This window comes from Xenopus tropicalis, chromosome 5 (assembly GCF_000004195.4).
Source record: "Xenopus tropicalis strain Nigerian chromosome 5, UCB_Xtro_10.0, whole genome shotgun sequence".
Lineage (NCBI taxonomy): Eukaryota > Metazoa > Chordata > Amphibia > Anura > Pipidae > Xenopus > Xenopus tropicalis.
In genome coordinates this window covers 81,490,892-81,508,106 of record NC_030681.2, presented here as the reverse complement: position 1 = coordinate 81,508,106, position 17,215 = coordinate 81,490,892, and the positions used below count along the sequence as shown (strand labels likewise).

Below are 17,215 nucleotides of genomic sequence, written 5' to 3'. Positions count from 1 at the left end.
ATAATGCCTGGCATCCAACAGGATGATACTTTTGAAATAGCTAACATTTTTATAAACTAGTCTTAGACTGCCATCTGGTGGCAAAATCAAATATTTCTACAGCAGTTTCTACTACTCATTTTCTGGTCATCTACATTTTCTAGAAAAGACTGCAACCCCTATAAATGATTATTTGCTGCAATAATAAATATATATAACTTAACTTAATTAATACTAATTAACTTGGTTGCATTTAATCAATACCTCATTGTCATGTTATGCTACATGTTATAGAGCTAGTGCTTTATAAGCTAGACATTGCACAAATGACAGCTGCTCCATTTCTATATGTTATTAGCCTGCCTGTATGATTTTGGAGTATAAAAGGAAGCTGGAGGTGCTGACAGGGTGTGCAGATGTACACAGTAATAGTTTTAAGGCACAGCACTCCACATTACCTTGATATGGTAAACCAGCGTTTAAGGATAATGATGGTGCAGGCAGAGCTGTTTCTGCCATAAGGCAAAGTGAAAACCTTGTGTCCCACATGTTTATTAGATGTGTTCCTGCTTCCCAAAAAGTTGTCCTCCACCATAACCATTACTTTCACTCCGTCTTTATCATTTCTTCTATATCTCCCTTAGCAAATCCTAGTAAAACCTAGTGGATATATTTTAGCTTCTACCTAAAACAGCATTTAAGGATCTGAAGAGAATATATATCTTGTGGATTAGAGACCAGTAACAGCACAAAAACATTACCCTAAAAAAGTAGTTAGCATAAGTCAGTTTGCACAAAATTTTTAGAAAGCATGATATCAACATCTGAACATGCCTGCAGCATTTTGACAGAGCTCTCTCTACTTTTATAAGAAAAACTAAAATAAAATGAACAGTAGTGAACTTAAGAATCAGTGGCAATTCTGTGAAATTATCATAGCTACCTTTTTGCAAATATATTGGGCTGAAATGAATTGGCAGCCCTGCAATGTGTTGTCATTTGTGTCCCTAATTTTTAGAGGATCTGCTTAACATAGGTATATTTGCATGCTGTTGTCTGTCAGTTCACAGGGCACCATACATTCTTCATCTTGGATGTATGACAAGCAACTGTGGGTGCAAACTCTTCCTGGCACTGTTTTCAGTAAGTACATATTCTCACTTGTTCCACTACAAGCTATGGTACAAATGGAAATAGGCTTATGCAAAGAAAAGGGCTGTCGATTGTCTTCTGATTTAGAATTTTCTTGCTTTGCTTTTATTCAAGTACTCTTTTACCTATTGTAAATATTGATATATATATATACATATATTTACCAATGCAATTCACCCACTGTTGCAAGTGGGGGGTGGGATAAAGTGGGATACCCACACCCTGTTTCATCCTGCCAGATTTTCATTCTTCCACGAAACAATCCTTACTTCTGTGTTACCTGCATATTTGAAATTAGGATGCGCTGAAGCAGCAAAATCAGGGAAACTACTTGAAGGTAATGAAATACTGTGAATATGTGCCCAGACCCACAATGCAGTTAGTATGCAGAGGGTCTGTTGGGCGACTCCTCAAATTTGAAGTGGCATGAATTACTAGCCAGATTGTTCCGTGAAATGCTAGGGGGCAGTCGGTGCTGTGAAATTCTAGGGGGCAGTCGGTACCATGAAATGCTAGGGGGCAGACGGTGCCGTGAAATGCTAGGGGTCAGACAGTGCCGTGAAATGCTAGGGGGCAGATGGTGCCGTGAAATGCTAGGGTGCCGATTGTGCCATGAAATGCTAGGGGGCAGATGGTGCCGTGAAATGCTAGGGTGCCGATTGTGCCATGAAATGCTAGGGGGCAGATGGTGCCGTGAAATGCTAGGGTGCCGATTGTGCCATGATATGCTAGGGGGCAGACTGTGCCATGAAATGCTAGGGGGCAGATGGTGCCGTGAAATGCTAGGGTGCCGATTGTGCCATGAAATGCTAGGGGGCAGACTGTGCCATGAAATGCTAGGGGGCAGACGATGTCATGAAATGCTAGGGGGCAGACGATGTCATGAAATGCTAGAGGGCAGAGTGTGTAATGAAACTCTGGATACCCCCCATGTTTTTTTACCCACTCCAACCACTGTATGCACCAAAATACTTAGGTGCAAAGTTCTTATTTGCCCATAAAATTTTTACTTGTAATCAATTATCTCTACTAATTACTAACTAATGAACTAATTACTAATATCTAACTAATTTCTCAAAAATTCTTAGGGGGCCATTTACAAACTGTCGGATTTTTTTTTTTCCAATTCAGATTTTTAGCGATAAAGTTTGCGTAAAAAAACTCACTTGTCTGAAAACGGCTAAAAATCTGAATCCTACAATCCGCCAGCTAAAGCTTGTCAAGATCATATAGAAGTCAATGGCAGATGTCCCTTCCATGAAGGATCCTTCTTTTGATTCGAAACTTTAGAGGTTTCAGATTTTTGATGCTGTTTTTTTTGTGCAACAATTAGAAAAAGTCGCAGTTTTCAATGCGACAAGTTGAAAAATTCTGAATTTTTGCGACTTTCCCTGCACTGACTTTTTTTAGTTTAGACTTTTTAGTAAATGTAAGATATTTGTGGGAACAAGTTTATTAAAGAGAAATGTTTTAGTAAATCTGCTGCTTAGAGTAGTTATTTACCTGTTTGCTTTATGTTTGGGAGGTTAGCTAGTCTGCAAGTTAATAAAGCAGCAAGCATAAATTAGATCTTAGGATGTACAGGTTACTATTTAGAACTAACAAATAAATAAGGTTGGGGAGACTGCCTCTGTATGAGGCAGTCTCCTCAACCTTATTTATTTGTTTGTAGAACCACATGGTGACTCTACCTAAGCTGATCAGAAAACCCTACACTACACTGATGAGCCCCCAAGAAGGGCGAAACAGGTCTGTAGTTGGGAATCTGATCAGCTATTGTCCTGGCTTCAGCTTCAAACCCAGTGGGTGAGTTTTAGCCTATAGGATAAACCCATGTAAATGGGATTTTTTTAAGAGTTTGGAATTCATTCCCAGAATTCCTTTTGTTTGCTTTTATTTAGAACTAGAAAGTTTTATCCAGTTCTGATGTTGTTTGTTTGTTTATTTGCCTATATTTCACCTTCTGACAATATGAATTGTACAAAATGCTCTCTGGGGTATGAGCAGGGTCAGATTAATACAACACTGACACTTTAACAACATAGAATTTATACTGGAATACTAAGCACGAATTGCATTATTAAAAATAATTTATTCTTCCTGCTTCTACACGCCTGGCCATACTCTTCCCATCCCCCTAATAGTGTTGTGCATTCCCTTGCATGTTGGGCTGGGGGAGATACAAGGCTGTGGCAGACAGGAGAAAAAAATTCAAATCAGTTGTCAAGGGTTTTGCAGACTCCTACCAATTGTGGGCAGCATACACAAAGCAGGGAAAAGGAAAAGATAAAGATTACAGCTGGGCATTGGAGGGGTGAGCTTTTGTGGAAGAATCTTTTAAAGAGTAAACAAAGATATATATATGGTCAATAGCACACCAAAAGGGTCACTTTGCACATTCTAAAGATGGCTATAAACCAGGCAGATTTTCTCGTTCTCAGATAATCAATAAGCTTTAGTATGGCTATTGTTTTGACCATTTGATTTGCCATCGATGCAGAATGACCATGTAAAAAGATGTCATCGTTTCAAATTATTTTTGCCATGCTTTGCTGTGATTTTGCAGCATGATTTGCTCTTTCAGTGGGATTTTTGTCATAGCATAACGTTAAAAAATTAAAACTGTTTGCCTTCTATTTATTTTTATTGATCATTAAATTCATTGCCAATTGGCTGCTTTCATTTCATGTTCGCTTGTGTGCCTTTTACTAACCCTTCAAAATAAAGCCACGCACAGTGAATGGTCCTTTGAAGATGATGATCGTTTGTCCCAACCATTGACAGATTTCATTATTTCACAACTAAACTGTGTGATTGATTGTTGGGACGATATGGTCGGAAGGATTGTTCATACCCCATCAATATAATGTTAAGTAGACATTTTATCAAATAGTAATGAAAAGTCCAGGCCTCCCATCAACCTATTTAACAAGAGCTGCAAATGGTTTTGTTCATGGCCAGGGCCATGGCCTCTATATGTGCACAAAGGTCTAGTCTGGTCATTTTTAAACTAGCACTTTGCATGTAAATATACGAATAAGCAATAATAACAAAACAAACAAAAAAACACACACATATATATGTATATGCACATTTAAATATACTTTTTTGATTTGCACAGAAATCCCAGTGTTGCTGGTCTTTCTTGTGTTATATTTTTACTGTGCACCTGGGTATACAATTAAAGCGGAGTGCCACCCTTCTGGTAACATACATATATATATATATATACTGTATATATGAGTGTGTGTCAATAAGTTTAAAATAGTAAAAACTGTCCACTTTTCCACAGCAAATTTTGACACCCGTTTCGCAAAAAATCCACCAATGGTGAAACGCGAATGTAGTTTCCAATAATCCAATAATCCATGCCTGCCAAATTATTTCACCCATCACTAATTTCCATAATATGGATCTCCATGTCTTAAATCTGCTAAAAGTCATTCAAATATCAAATAAGCTCATTAAGATTGCTTTGCCACCAATATTCACGCAGCTTAGTTAGGATCAAGAACAAGGTACTGTTTTATTATTAGAGAAAAAGGAAATAATTTTTAAAATTAAAATTATTTGCTAATAATGAGCTCTATGGGAGATGTCCTTCTTATAATTTGGAGCTTTCTGGATAACTGGTTTCAGGATAAAGGATCCCATACCCATCCCAATATATATGTATTACAGTATTTAATGGCACACGTTGAAACACATCATGCATTGCAGAGTTTATTGCTGCACTTGAAGCAAGTGGCACATTGTTCATTTCAGTTGGCAAATAAGTTCAGCACTAGATGCTTCAATGAACCCCACCCCATTTCTTTCAAAAAATAAAATGCTGAACCCTAGACCTACCCACTGCTTACATTTTTACAAAGTCTTTATGAATAATTAAGAATTTATAAGCAGGAAAATTACTGTTTTTCAGCAGAACATTTTTCAACTCAATGTAAATGTATTTGAATCACACAGTTTCTATCGCAAAAATGTACAAGCTGGTGTCATCTGAGAGGCAAGCTGCACAGAGCTCTGTCTTCAGTGTCATAAAGCAGAATAGTACCTTATGCCATACTACTGAATTAAAATACATTTATTCTGGGCAATTGTTGCCATTTTCAAGCCAGTTTTTTAACTGTCACATTACTGCACAAGGCGTCATAGGGCTGATTTACTAACACAGCAGCTAAATTGCAATCAGCAATCAGTATTGATTAGTCTACTACAAGTACAAAGAGTATAAGAAAAGATCAGACTGGTTGCTAGTACATATTCTGCAAAGTCTAATCATAGAATTTTTTTGTGAGCACTTCAGTGCCTTTTGGTTCCCACCCCCCCCCCCAAATCTGACAGCTCTGTTTAAGCTTACCTCTGCATTGAGATTGTCAGCGAGGCTTTCAAGAAACTGACTTTCTATAGGATTTTGCTGTGTAAGAAGAGTCAGGTAGTGGCTAAGCTTATCGTGAGTTGTAATGATGGTTCCTTCTCCAAACTTATCAAACTGAGGGCGACCAGCACGGCCGAATATCTGCATGACATCTAGGATTCCAAGGTCAACAAACGAGCCTCTTTTGGCATCATAGATCTGTGTACCCTGTTTATAGGAAAGAAGAAATATGACGCAATGAGCCTAATATTATCTCAGAAACTATGTATATATCGATATTAAAATAGGACGCTGGTCCCACATATTCTCAAGATTTGAGCAGGATATACAGTAAATAAGGATCACAAACAGCATTTTTACTCTTATGACTGCTGGGTGTTCTTGCACCTCAGGGGCATCTTTTTAAATCATCAGTGATTATCTGTGTTACAACCAATGTAACAGTTGCCAACACTAGATTTATGGTACATAAAGGCTTTACATAAGGCTAGTATTCAGAGAGGGGAGCATCTTTTTGTCTTCCATTCTAGAAGCACAAAAATCTGAGCACCTGGACGCAATCTGTAGGGCAGGGTATTAAAAATTTTAAACATTTAACGTATTAAACAAAATTTTGTACTTGGCACCTAGCCTGCAGCTTTGCAAATGTGGGCAAAAAAAAAATAAGGGCACAATTAACTGATTTTTTTTTTCTACAATGCACTGTTTTTTCCCCCCCAGAATTCATTTGTAACTGTTTGCCCAGTGGGGGTACTGAATCTGAGACAGATGTGCCAGATGTGACAGATGATTTTTGCACCTGCAGTGTAAATGTTTCTAATTTATCAAAATGGACGCACCTGCGCTTCCTTCTCATGTCAGTTAAGAGTTTGGCATACAAATTACATCTGCGCTTGATACTTTAGCTGCAAGTGCCCTGTGCCTATGGACAGAGGGCACTGAGGGAACTCTATAGCTACCGCCTGGCCAGGAGTTGATGACAGCTCCAGGGTTCACACAGGGCCATGCATCAATAGATGCAGCAGGCTCCATTTGGAACAGATGGCAGGATGGATCAATAGCCACTGAGTGTAACTATTTGGAAGTGGGCAGAGTGTGTTTGGATGCAAGTATCTTCAATGAAAGTGGTTTTAGATTGAATTAATTGCAGGGAAAAGGGCAACTTTCCCACTGCATCTGCGGAAGTAAATGAGCCCTCCAATATTTTATGCACACTGTAACCTTTCCATGTTATATATTATGGCTCTTTTGAAAGTGGAAATATATTGAAGACATGCCATTATTTCCTATTTTAAAAATAGATGTCTAAACCTAGTAGGCTGCTTCCTAATGCTGGCCAGTAATGCAATTGTTGTCTAGTAGGAGCCACAACATTTCACAAAGGGTGTTTCAGTACATGAAAAGTTCATATTTATATGATTCTCATTTACATTTTAGGAATGCAGTAAAATGTTATATTAAGATAAAAGCATGAAAGATTGCAACATACAGGCTGTATAAATACAGCTCATACTTTGTACAAGTACAGGAAATTTTGCCTATGGCAAGTGAACATGGGGATTCTGGGTACTGACGCATTATGTCTCCTAATCTTTCAGCATGTAACAGTAACAGAATCTAGCTAGTGAGACAAACTTGCAATTATAATTACATCTAGCAGATAATTGCTGTTATAAACACATTTGTACAAAATGTACCACGGTGCGGATTGTTCAAATGGTTTATAGGGGAATAAGCAGCAGACAATTTTATTCTGAGCAGCAGGATAATCTCTTACCTTAATGATAACAGCGTGAGCAGGGAGATTGACACCCCAGGCTAATGTGGCTGTACAAACCAGGACTTTGATATGTCCCTGTGAAAAAAGGTTTTCCACCAAACTCCTATCTTGCCGCAGCATGCCTGCGTGATGAATACTAAATCCATCTGGAAACAACTCTCTTAGCTGCTTATTTCTGGACCTTTGCACCTGTAGGAGACAAAAGCATTTGGTAAATGACTGATTAGTTCATAATGAAAAGACATTCATGTGAGAACGGAAATATGCAATCACTACACTGACTTAGTCCGGCTTATTTGATATTCTAAATACTACTATTGTTTTCATTGCAGAGAAACACAAAATACTGCGGAATCCAGCCAACTCTTTGCAGCCCAGAGAAAGCGCTCTTTACATATTGTAATTATATTTTATGTTCCACAACTGACTTCTTGTCAATTTCTCCTTGTCTGGTTGTCATCCTTTACGCAAGGTTTTTTATATTGCAAGGTGCCAAATCTCTTACATGACGACAAGTTAAGCTTTTGCTTTGTTCTGGTCATGAATTTTACACATCACAGCAATTACTTTACATGAGGTTTCTGTTTCAGATTCCTGCTAAAACCAGACTGGTCAGAGCAGAGACAACCACTAAACACCATTTACCTTGGCATTCTGGATCTGCAAAAGGATGCCAGGCAGCCACATTCAAATAACTTTCATGGTGTAAACCACCGACAAGTGAATTTATGTTTAGGGTAAATTGCAAAAAGGCCCTAAAATGTTCTCTAGACCAAAAATGTGCCAACGACATGTGAATAATCTGTGTCTTGCACACTGACTATAGGTATTCACCAAGGAGTAGTATACACTCATTCTCATATACACTCACACCAATTATGGCACCAATACACAAGGGCAATAAAAACCTGGCCCCTTAAAAAGATAACATTATGTATACATATATAGCAAAATAATTCTGCACTCTGTGGGTATCAAAAAAATACTAATTAAAAACCTTTACATTGTAATATTGGAACTGTGAGAAAGGTCGTGTTCCTGTGCCTGAAAAGTGTGGAGTAAATTGTGCCTATTTCCTTTAGTAGTAGTTCAGGTTCATGCCATGAGTTGCAGTTCTGTGTGTTCCACTGAACAGCAATGCAACTATAAATTGACCTCACTCTGCCCTGTAGCAATTTACCCACAGGGACAGCGACCAACCAACCGACAGTGAAGGAAGAAGATCATGCCACTTTTCTATACTTCTATACTAAACTGCAAAAAGAAAACCTTTAGGTTTTAATGGTCCCCTTCCTCAGGCCAAAGAAACACAAATAGATTAATGGAATTAATACCCCTTTTATTCCACATTCGCGTGCATCATGCTACATGTGTTTTCTGGTCTAGTTTTAATTACTAATAATCCAATATTACAGCACAGTAATTATAAAATACGGTAGAATATTTTTTATCAGGAATAGGTGGGGCAAAATATAGAGGAATATTACAAAAAAGTGCGTGAGAGTTTAACCGTCTCAAAAATTATCCAAAGCACAAGGCAGCTCAAGAAATCTATAGCTATGGCTGAAGCTTCTCTGGAAATCCCTCCTATACAATCTTACAATCTTTTTGTTTTTAAATAATCTCTCAAAACACACTTTTTACAGACATTTACACTCATTAAAGGAACAGTAAAATAAAAAAAATCGTGTTTTAAAGTGTTTTAAAGTAATTCAAATATAATGTGCTGCTGCTCTGCAAAAAACTGGTGTTTTTGCTACAGAAAAGCTACTATATAAATAAGCTGCTGTGTAGCCATGGGGGCAGCCATTCAAGCTGGAAAAAAGGAGAAAAGGCACAGGTTACATAGCAGATAACTAGTAGATAAGCCCCATATAATGGGGGTTTATCTGTTATCTGCTAAGTAATCTGTGCCTTTTCTCTTTTGAATGGCTGCCCCCATGGCTACACAGCAGCTTACTTATATAAACTATAGTAGTCTTTCTGAGGCAAACACACCAGTTGTAGCAATGCAGGGCAACAGTACATTATATTGTAATTACTTTTATACACTTTCATATTTTGGTGTTACCGTTCCTTTAAGCCTAATATTGCTCCAGTGCACACTATATGCTGCTAAACACAATACTCAGTGCCATATCTCTTGCCTTGCTTATTCTTTTAGCTTAATAGCTCTTTTGAGCAAAGCCTAACGTATATAAGCATGCATACCGGTTATCGGTTGTATTTTTGCACAGAATCTGTAGTGGTGCCACAGCGGCTGCATGCGACCAGTGAGTTAAGGTGCTATTACAGCCTCCTGCTAGCTGCCCGCAGTCACAGTGTAAAGGGAAGATTATCATGCTGCATATCATCATGCTGTTATCACACTATCACTTCCCTTAGCATCTTTGCTGTTAAGATTCTGACAATTGGGCAAGTGTCTAGTGTTAAAGGAGACATTTTATATAAAGTTCATATTCAGTTATAATATTCATCTCCCTCAAAATGTGAAATGATGCAGAAAGAAAGATGTTTTGAAAGCATTTTACCTCCTAAAACTGCCATTATATGAGAGCTGCATACACAACCTCTCCAGTCTGAAGCCAGAGCCAAATGAGACATGAGAGTGTCGCTTCAGTCTCCCACAGGAACTGGTCACAGCACTGACTGACAGGCTTTACTCAGCAGCAGCAGGGAAAACCCCTCCCTCCTTCTGTGTCTCTCTGCTTGTGCTGCTGCCGGGGGGGGGGAGGGGGAGAGGAGCGAGTAGAGCAGGTACTACTGCTGTGACATCGCTAAGCTCCGCCCACTCTATGAATATTCACTTCACTTTAAGTAGGTGAGGCTGTGTCATTGAAGTCTATGAGGGGCAGCGCCCCTGAGCCACATACTGAAAAGTCTAAACCGGAAGCTGGCATAAGGTCTGGGTAGAGCACAGTTTTCAAGCAGTTATGGACATATTTGAACCCAAAGGTATTAAAGGAGAAGGAAAGGCTAAGTCACTTGGGGGTGCCAAAATGTTAGGCACCCCCAAGTGACTTAGCCTTTCCTTCCCCTTTAAAACAAAAGCACTCCCTTCTATTTTACATGGTTTAGTGCATTGTAAAAATTTATGGTATATATATATGTCTGAACACTGCAGATTTCACAGCGAACACAAAGCATTAAAAACTGTTGCCTTTAGCATTAAAGAAAACATCTAAAATATACACAATTGAATTAAGTGGTATGGTCAATTCAAATACATAAGCTTAATATTTTTGTTGTCGGTTGGCTCATTAAAATTATGTAAAAAAAACTGGATATTCTAAGGGGCACATTTACTTACTCACGAACGGGCCGAATGCGTCCGATTGCGTTTTTTTCGTAATGATCGGTATTTGGCGATTTTTCGGAAAATTATCGCGACTTTTTCGTTGCCATTCCGAATGTTGCGCAAAATCTGGCGATTTTTTCGTAGCGTTCAGATTCATTCAAGCTTCAGTATGGTGACTTTTCTTGGGCCAGGTTGGAGCTGCAGGGTGCCATTGAGTCCTATGGGAGGCTTCCAAAATCATGCTAAGTCTGAAAGTTTCGCCCGCCGCTTCCGAGCGCTCAATACGAAAAAGTCGCGACAAGATACGAGCGAATCGTAATGGCTACGAAAAACTTGCGTTTTTTCGCGAAAATCGTATTGGTAACGAAAAAAATTGCAAAAAATACATAAAAGTCGCAAAATGTTCGTTTTCCAATCGGAATTTTTCCAATTCGGATTCGAATTCGTGTCTTAATAAATCAGCCCCTTAGTGTGTATTCCATACCCTATAAAAAGTCATGCTTTGTGCTGACAACCCCAGCAGTCAATCAGCAGAACAATGGGAAGGTAGCAAGATAGCAGCTCCCAGTGGATATCAGAAAAGTACTCAGTAGTTAGAAAGTCCGGCTTAGGACTCCTCCAGTTACATGGGATTGGAGAAACAAAACGGTTCAGAAAGTAGATCAGTACATTCAGAAAGCAGTTGTGTAAATGTGTAGCACTGGCTCCTTCTGAAAGCTCTGACTCAGGAACAATGCTCTGAGATGGCTGCCTACACACCAATATTACAACTAAAAAAATATATTAATAGAATAACATATAACAACATTTTAAGGGGCAGAGTGAATAATCTGCCATGTAAACAGTGTAATTTGGAAATAAAAAGTACACCATAAAAATCAGAATCACTAACAGATTAAAAACAACTATGTTAAAATGTATTAATTTGTGGTTTCTTTAATAATTAATTCCTGCCTTCTTAGATTTTATCCACATGAAAATCATGTTGAATGAAGGGACCCTCTCTTCATCTGTATGCAAACCCTGACAGAAAACCCCAGTGTCTTTCTTAAAATTCCCATTTTCATAGAATTCCCTATATGCTATAGCTTAATCATTGGGTATTAAAGCACAACAATCTGTGTTTGAAAACCCAATGGCTGAGCCTTAACTGAACAAGGAGTGAAACTGGGTTCCCTTTCGAGGACTCCTGCTTAAGACTTTCATAAAATACAAAACACTATGGGATACAAACAGCCAGTTGTTTTCTATAAACTAAGGCATTCTGAAGATCTTGAGGAAAAAAGTATCATATCACTTATGCATAAGGTTTCAGAAATTTCAAATTCAGATGCTAGTCGACAACAGTATGTTTGTAATTTATTTCCAATTGAAACAGTAGCACAGTACAGTCCATGCATTGCTGAAAATGTGTTGGACGGCATGAGAAGCAAACTATGTATGTAAAATAGAAGAATCTTTTTAATATTAATGACTTTTTTTTTTAAATCTTAAAAATTCATATAGCAGATAAAAGGATGTCAAAACTGACAGAACGTGATGGGAGCAATGATCCAAGAAATCAAAGAGTGTAAGAATGAGCTGCAAGTGAGAATTCATTTCAAGAATTTGCGTGCACAAAGATAAACATATTTGAGATATTATCTGCACATACTGCAGCCAGACCATCGGAGATACCTGCCTGGAAACCTTTTAATATCCAGCTCACCTTTATTTTTAGAGGAGTAATTAAAAAGTGCTTTATAAAGCAATATCAGTTAAACCTAATAGTAGTCTGCATATCTAGGGTGATCATTTTTTGTATCTATCATTTTAAAACCTCTTTAGATAAACTGGGCAGAAGGATATTTTCTAAGCTTGGATCTTTATAAAATTATAGGAGGGCCATATCCCACAAACTCCAAACAAATAATTTTAATTTTTAAAAATGATTTTCTTTTTCCCTATAATAATATAAATAGTACCTGGTACAGGTATGGGACCTGTTATCCAGAATGCTTGGGACCTGGGGATTTCTAGATAAGGGACCTTTCTGTAATTTGTATCTTCATACCTTAAGTCTACTAAAAAATAATTTAAACATCACTTAAGCCCAATAGGATTGTTTTGCCACCAATAAAGATTAATTATAGCTTAGTTGGGATCTATTACAACTTACTGTTTTATTAATACAGAGAAAAAGGAAATCATTTTTAAAAATTAGAATTATGTTCTTATAATGGAGTTTATGAGAGTTGGTCTTTCCATAATTTGTAACTTTCTGGATAAAGAGTTTCCGGATAATGAATCCCATACCTCCACTTGATCCTAATTAAGATATAATAAAGCCTTATTGGAGGCAAACCAATCCTATTGGGTTTAATTAATGCTTATTTTTTGGCAGACTTTTTTTTTTTTCCTGAGCAAGCATAAAAACCCATTAACATTTAGGTTTAGAAAGTCAACATTTACCACACTAAAATAAATACAATGATAAGTCAGCATTGCCTTACAATTGCTTTCTATTTTACAGACACTGGCATGTGCCGCTGACATTTCTAATTTTGTTTTTTTGGAAAGAGGAGATTATAGGGTTAATTTTTGTAATTCCGTTTTATCTTAGTGCTTCATTTAATCTAAAGGGTCAACACGACCTGTCCTTTACTTAAGAATGTAAAACCACCAACCGAAAAGAACATTTGAGCAATGGACTCTCTTATCTCAGTGTGTAGGTCACCCTGAAGTTATTAACTTCATAGTAGAAAAAAGGAAAAATAAAAAAGAAGTCATTGAAATTTAAATATAATCTTTTCCTTCAAGACAAGATAAAACATTGTATAAAGAAAGACTTGATGGTGTTTTGTAATTTCACTAAATGTGAAAAGCAAATTAGAAGAATTCGGGTTCTAAATGTATAACGTAATATTCTGAAATGCTTAAAATTTCCTGTGCAGCTAGCACACTATAATGATTCATTATAAACTAGCAGATTCAGATGTTTAATTATGGACGTTAAAAAAAAATTCATGCTTTATTGTGTTCACCACATACAAACTATAATTTTTATTTTTTTTCAGCCTTGAAAGTAACTTTCCTGGAAATGTCAGCAACTTTTTCAATACTAATAATGCTGGAGGAATGGCAAAAACACTGGTATTATACAGTGGCTTGCAAAAGTATTCGGCCCAATACAAAGTGGTGTACACGTGAGAAGTGGAACGAAAATCATACATGATTCCAAACATTTTTTATAAATAAATAACTGCAAAGTGGGGTGTGCGTAATTATTCAGCCCCCTGAGTCAATACTTTGTAGAACCACCTTTTGCTACAATTACAGCTGCCAGCCTTTTAGGGTATGTCTCTACCAGCTTTGCACATCTAGACACTGAAATCCTTGCCCATTCTTCTTTGCAAAACAGCTCCAGCTCAGTCAGATTAGATGGACAGCGTTTGTGAACAGCAGTTTTCAGATCTTGCCACAGATTCTCGATTGGATTAAGATCTGGACTTTCACTGGGCCATTCTAACACATGGATATGTTTTCTTTTAAACCATTCCATTGTTGCCCTGGCTTTATGTTTAGGGTCGTTGTCCTGCTGGAAGGTGAACCTCCGACCCAGTCTCAAGTCTTTTGCAGACTCCAAGAGGTTTTCTTCCAAGATTGCCCTGTATTTGGCTCCATCCATCTTCCCATCAACTCTGACCAGCTTCCCTGTCCCTGCTGAAGAGAAGCACCCCCAGAGCATGATGCTGCCACCACCATATTTGACACTGGGGATGGTGTGTTCAGAGTGATGTGCAGTGTTAGTTTTCCGCCACACATAGCGTTTTGCATTTTGGCCAAAAAGTTCCATTTTGGTCTCATCTTACCAGAGCACCTTCTTCCACATGTTTGCTGTGTCCCCCACATGGCTTGTGGCAAACTGCAAACGGGACTTCTTATGGTTTTCTGTTAACAATGGCTTTCTTCTTGCCACTCTTCCATAAAGGCCAACTTTGTGCAGTGCACGACTAATAGTTGTCCTATGGACAGATTCCCCCACCTGAGCTGTAGATCTCTGCAGCTCGTCCAGAGTCACCATGGGCCTCTTGGCTGCATTTCTGATCAGCGCTCTCCTTGTTCGGCCTGTGAGTTTCGGTGGACGGCCTTGTCTTGGTAGGTTTACAGTTGTGCCATACTCCTTTCATTTCTGAATGATCACTTGACCAGTGCTCCGTGGGATGTTCAAGGCTTTGGAAATCTTTTTGTAGCCTAAGCCTGCTTTAAATTTCTCAATAACTTTATCCCTGACCTGTCTGGTGTGTTCTTTGGACTTCAAGGTGTTGTTGCTCCCAATATTCTCTTAGACAACCTCTGAGGCAGTCACAGAGCAGCTGTATTTGTACTGACATTAGATTACACACAGCTGCACTCTATTTAGTCATTAGCACTCATCAGGCAATGTCTATGGGCAACTGACTGCACTCAGACCAAAGGGGGCTGAATAATTACGCACAACCCACTTTGCTGTTATTTATTTGTAAAAAATGTTTGGAATCATGTATGAATTTCCTTCCACTTCTCACGTGTACACCACTTTGTATTGGTCTTTCACGTGGAATTCCAATAAAATTGATTCATGTTTGTGGCTGTAATGTGACAAAATGTGGAAAAGTTCAAGGGGGCCGAATACTTTTGCAAGACACTGTATATATATATAAATATTTCTGCCAAAAGAAAAGGAAAAATATTATAAATAGGAGAGAACGTTAACCAGAACAGGGTATATTTTGTAGACCATATTGTGAGTAATATTGAAAACATCATATGCTGTTTAAAAATTAAAGACTATTTTAAAGGATATAAGTTTAAGCAAAATATTGATCATTATGAATGTGAAAAAAGGCATTATTTCTTTAGTGAGATCACACAAATAGTACTAATCCAAGAGCAAGTCTATAATACAAATGTGTTACTTAGTGGCAGAGCTGTGGAGTCAGAAGCAATTTTGGGTACTTGGATTCAGAGTCGGCAAAAAGGTAGCGACTCTGACTCCCACTCTTAATAAATTTAAATTGTAATGGAAAAAAAACAACCTGTAATACTGTCCTGTTTTACAGATAATAGTCATAATAAAGTACTTCTCTGCTATAAGAATAAAGCTCAGGGAGTAGTTGTACACTAGTGTGAAGTCCAGCTGAGCTATTATAACCTTATTGTTGTCTTTTTTACCATTTTTATTCAGAATTATTGTATTCTGAAATGTGTACTGAAGGTATCTGGTTTTAAAAGATGACAGTTAGGGTCAGATCTGATTTTATAAATAAAATAAAGCTGGCCTATGCTCCAATAGGCAATAATAGACCTAATTATCAAATAATGAGCATTAATAAATCAGCCCCTAAGTCTATAATGCAATGTAACGACTATTAAAGAAGAAGAAAAAGCTGAAACACTTTGGGGTGCCAAATGTTAGAAACCCCCCAGTGATTGTAATAGCTTACCTGAAACCCCCAGCCAATGCTCCTGTTAAGAGAAAAATGCAGGTGAGCCTTCCTCTTCCTTCCTTCTCCTTTCTTAACAATCCCGGGGCCCTCGCATTCGCAGATGAGCAAAGAAGCTGGCTTTTTTGTAAAGTTCAGCTTTTCACTCCATTGTGCATGAGCAAAGACTGAAGGAGGAACAGGAGCACTCACTGGTAAGGGTTTCTGGTAAGCGATTACAATCACTGGGTGCACACATTGGCAACCCCCACTGATTGTATCTTTCCTTCTTCTTTAATTATTCACCAGTGCTAACCCATTATACTCCATATTCAAGTCTCAGACAGCTCACTCACACACCCCTAAACAAACTAGTATTTAACCCTCATCTGGCTACCCCAGGCTATACATACATACCTATATTCTGTGTGATGGGTTAAATAAAAAGTATATGGCTACCTTCTACCCTTAAAGGACAATGAAAGGTTAATATAAATTAAAAGTAAGTCTAAAGGCATTCTTTTTAAGTACTTACTGCATATCTAAATTCCCAGATCCCTGCTTGCTTCTCTGAGATATGGTGCTGGCAGCCTAGAGCAGTGTGAAGACTACAGTGACATCACTGAAATCTCTCTCTCCTTCCTGTAGGTGCCAGCGGTAGCCTTCCTATTCTCTGAGCATGTGTGTAACTTGATCCTATCTCCTGTTCTGAGCTACACATGCCCACCAGCCAATCAGAAGTGGATCTGGCAGAGGGGAGGGGGGGGAGGGAATGAAACACATGTGCAGTATGAAGCAAGGAGGGAAAGGAAGGGAGAATACCTTTTTAGAGATGGCTGCCTGTTCTAGAAAATGTGAAGTAAGCGTGACTGAGTAAATATTTGATTAGGTGAGCCAAAAGTGTGGCGTTTTTACTAAACAATAGGAGGACTATTGGGCAGTATGCTTTTTAAATTTTGACTTGCATTCTCCTTTAAAGGAAAACTATACCCCTAAAATGAATACTTAACCAAGTAAATAAGTAAATATTGCCCTTTTACATCCTTTCCCTTGAGCCACCATTTAGTGATGGGCTGTGTGCGCCCTCAGAGATCTCATGACCATAAATAATGCAGCTTTAATTGTAACAGGAAGTAGTGTGGAAGCAAAAGGCAGAACTCTGACCATTAATTGACTGATGGGGC

At 38.1% G+C, this 17,215-nt stretch overlaps 1 protein-coding gene across 3 annotated transcripts in view; it reads right to left on the bottom strand.

Annotated features, from left to right (window-relative positions):
* Window positions 1–17,215, bottom strand: part of ascc3 (activating signal cointegrator 1 complex subunit 3) — a 316,582-nt gene that overhangs the window by 107,568 nt on the left and 191,799 nt on the right. For all 3 annotated transcript variants that reach the window (XM_031901620.1, NM_001374735.1, XM_031901619.1), the window contains 2 exon segments: window positions 7,287–7,478; window positions 5,492–5,716 (listed from right to left, as the gene is read on the bottom strand). In XM_031901620.1, coding sequence (XP_031757480.1) covers window positions 5,492–5,716; window positions 7,287–7,478 — 417 coding nt within the window.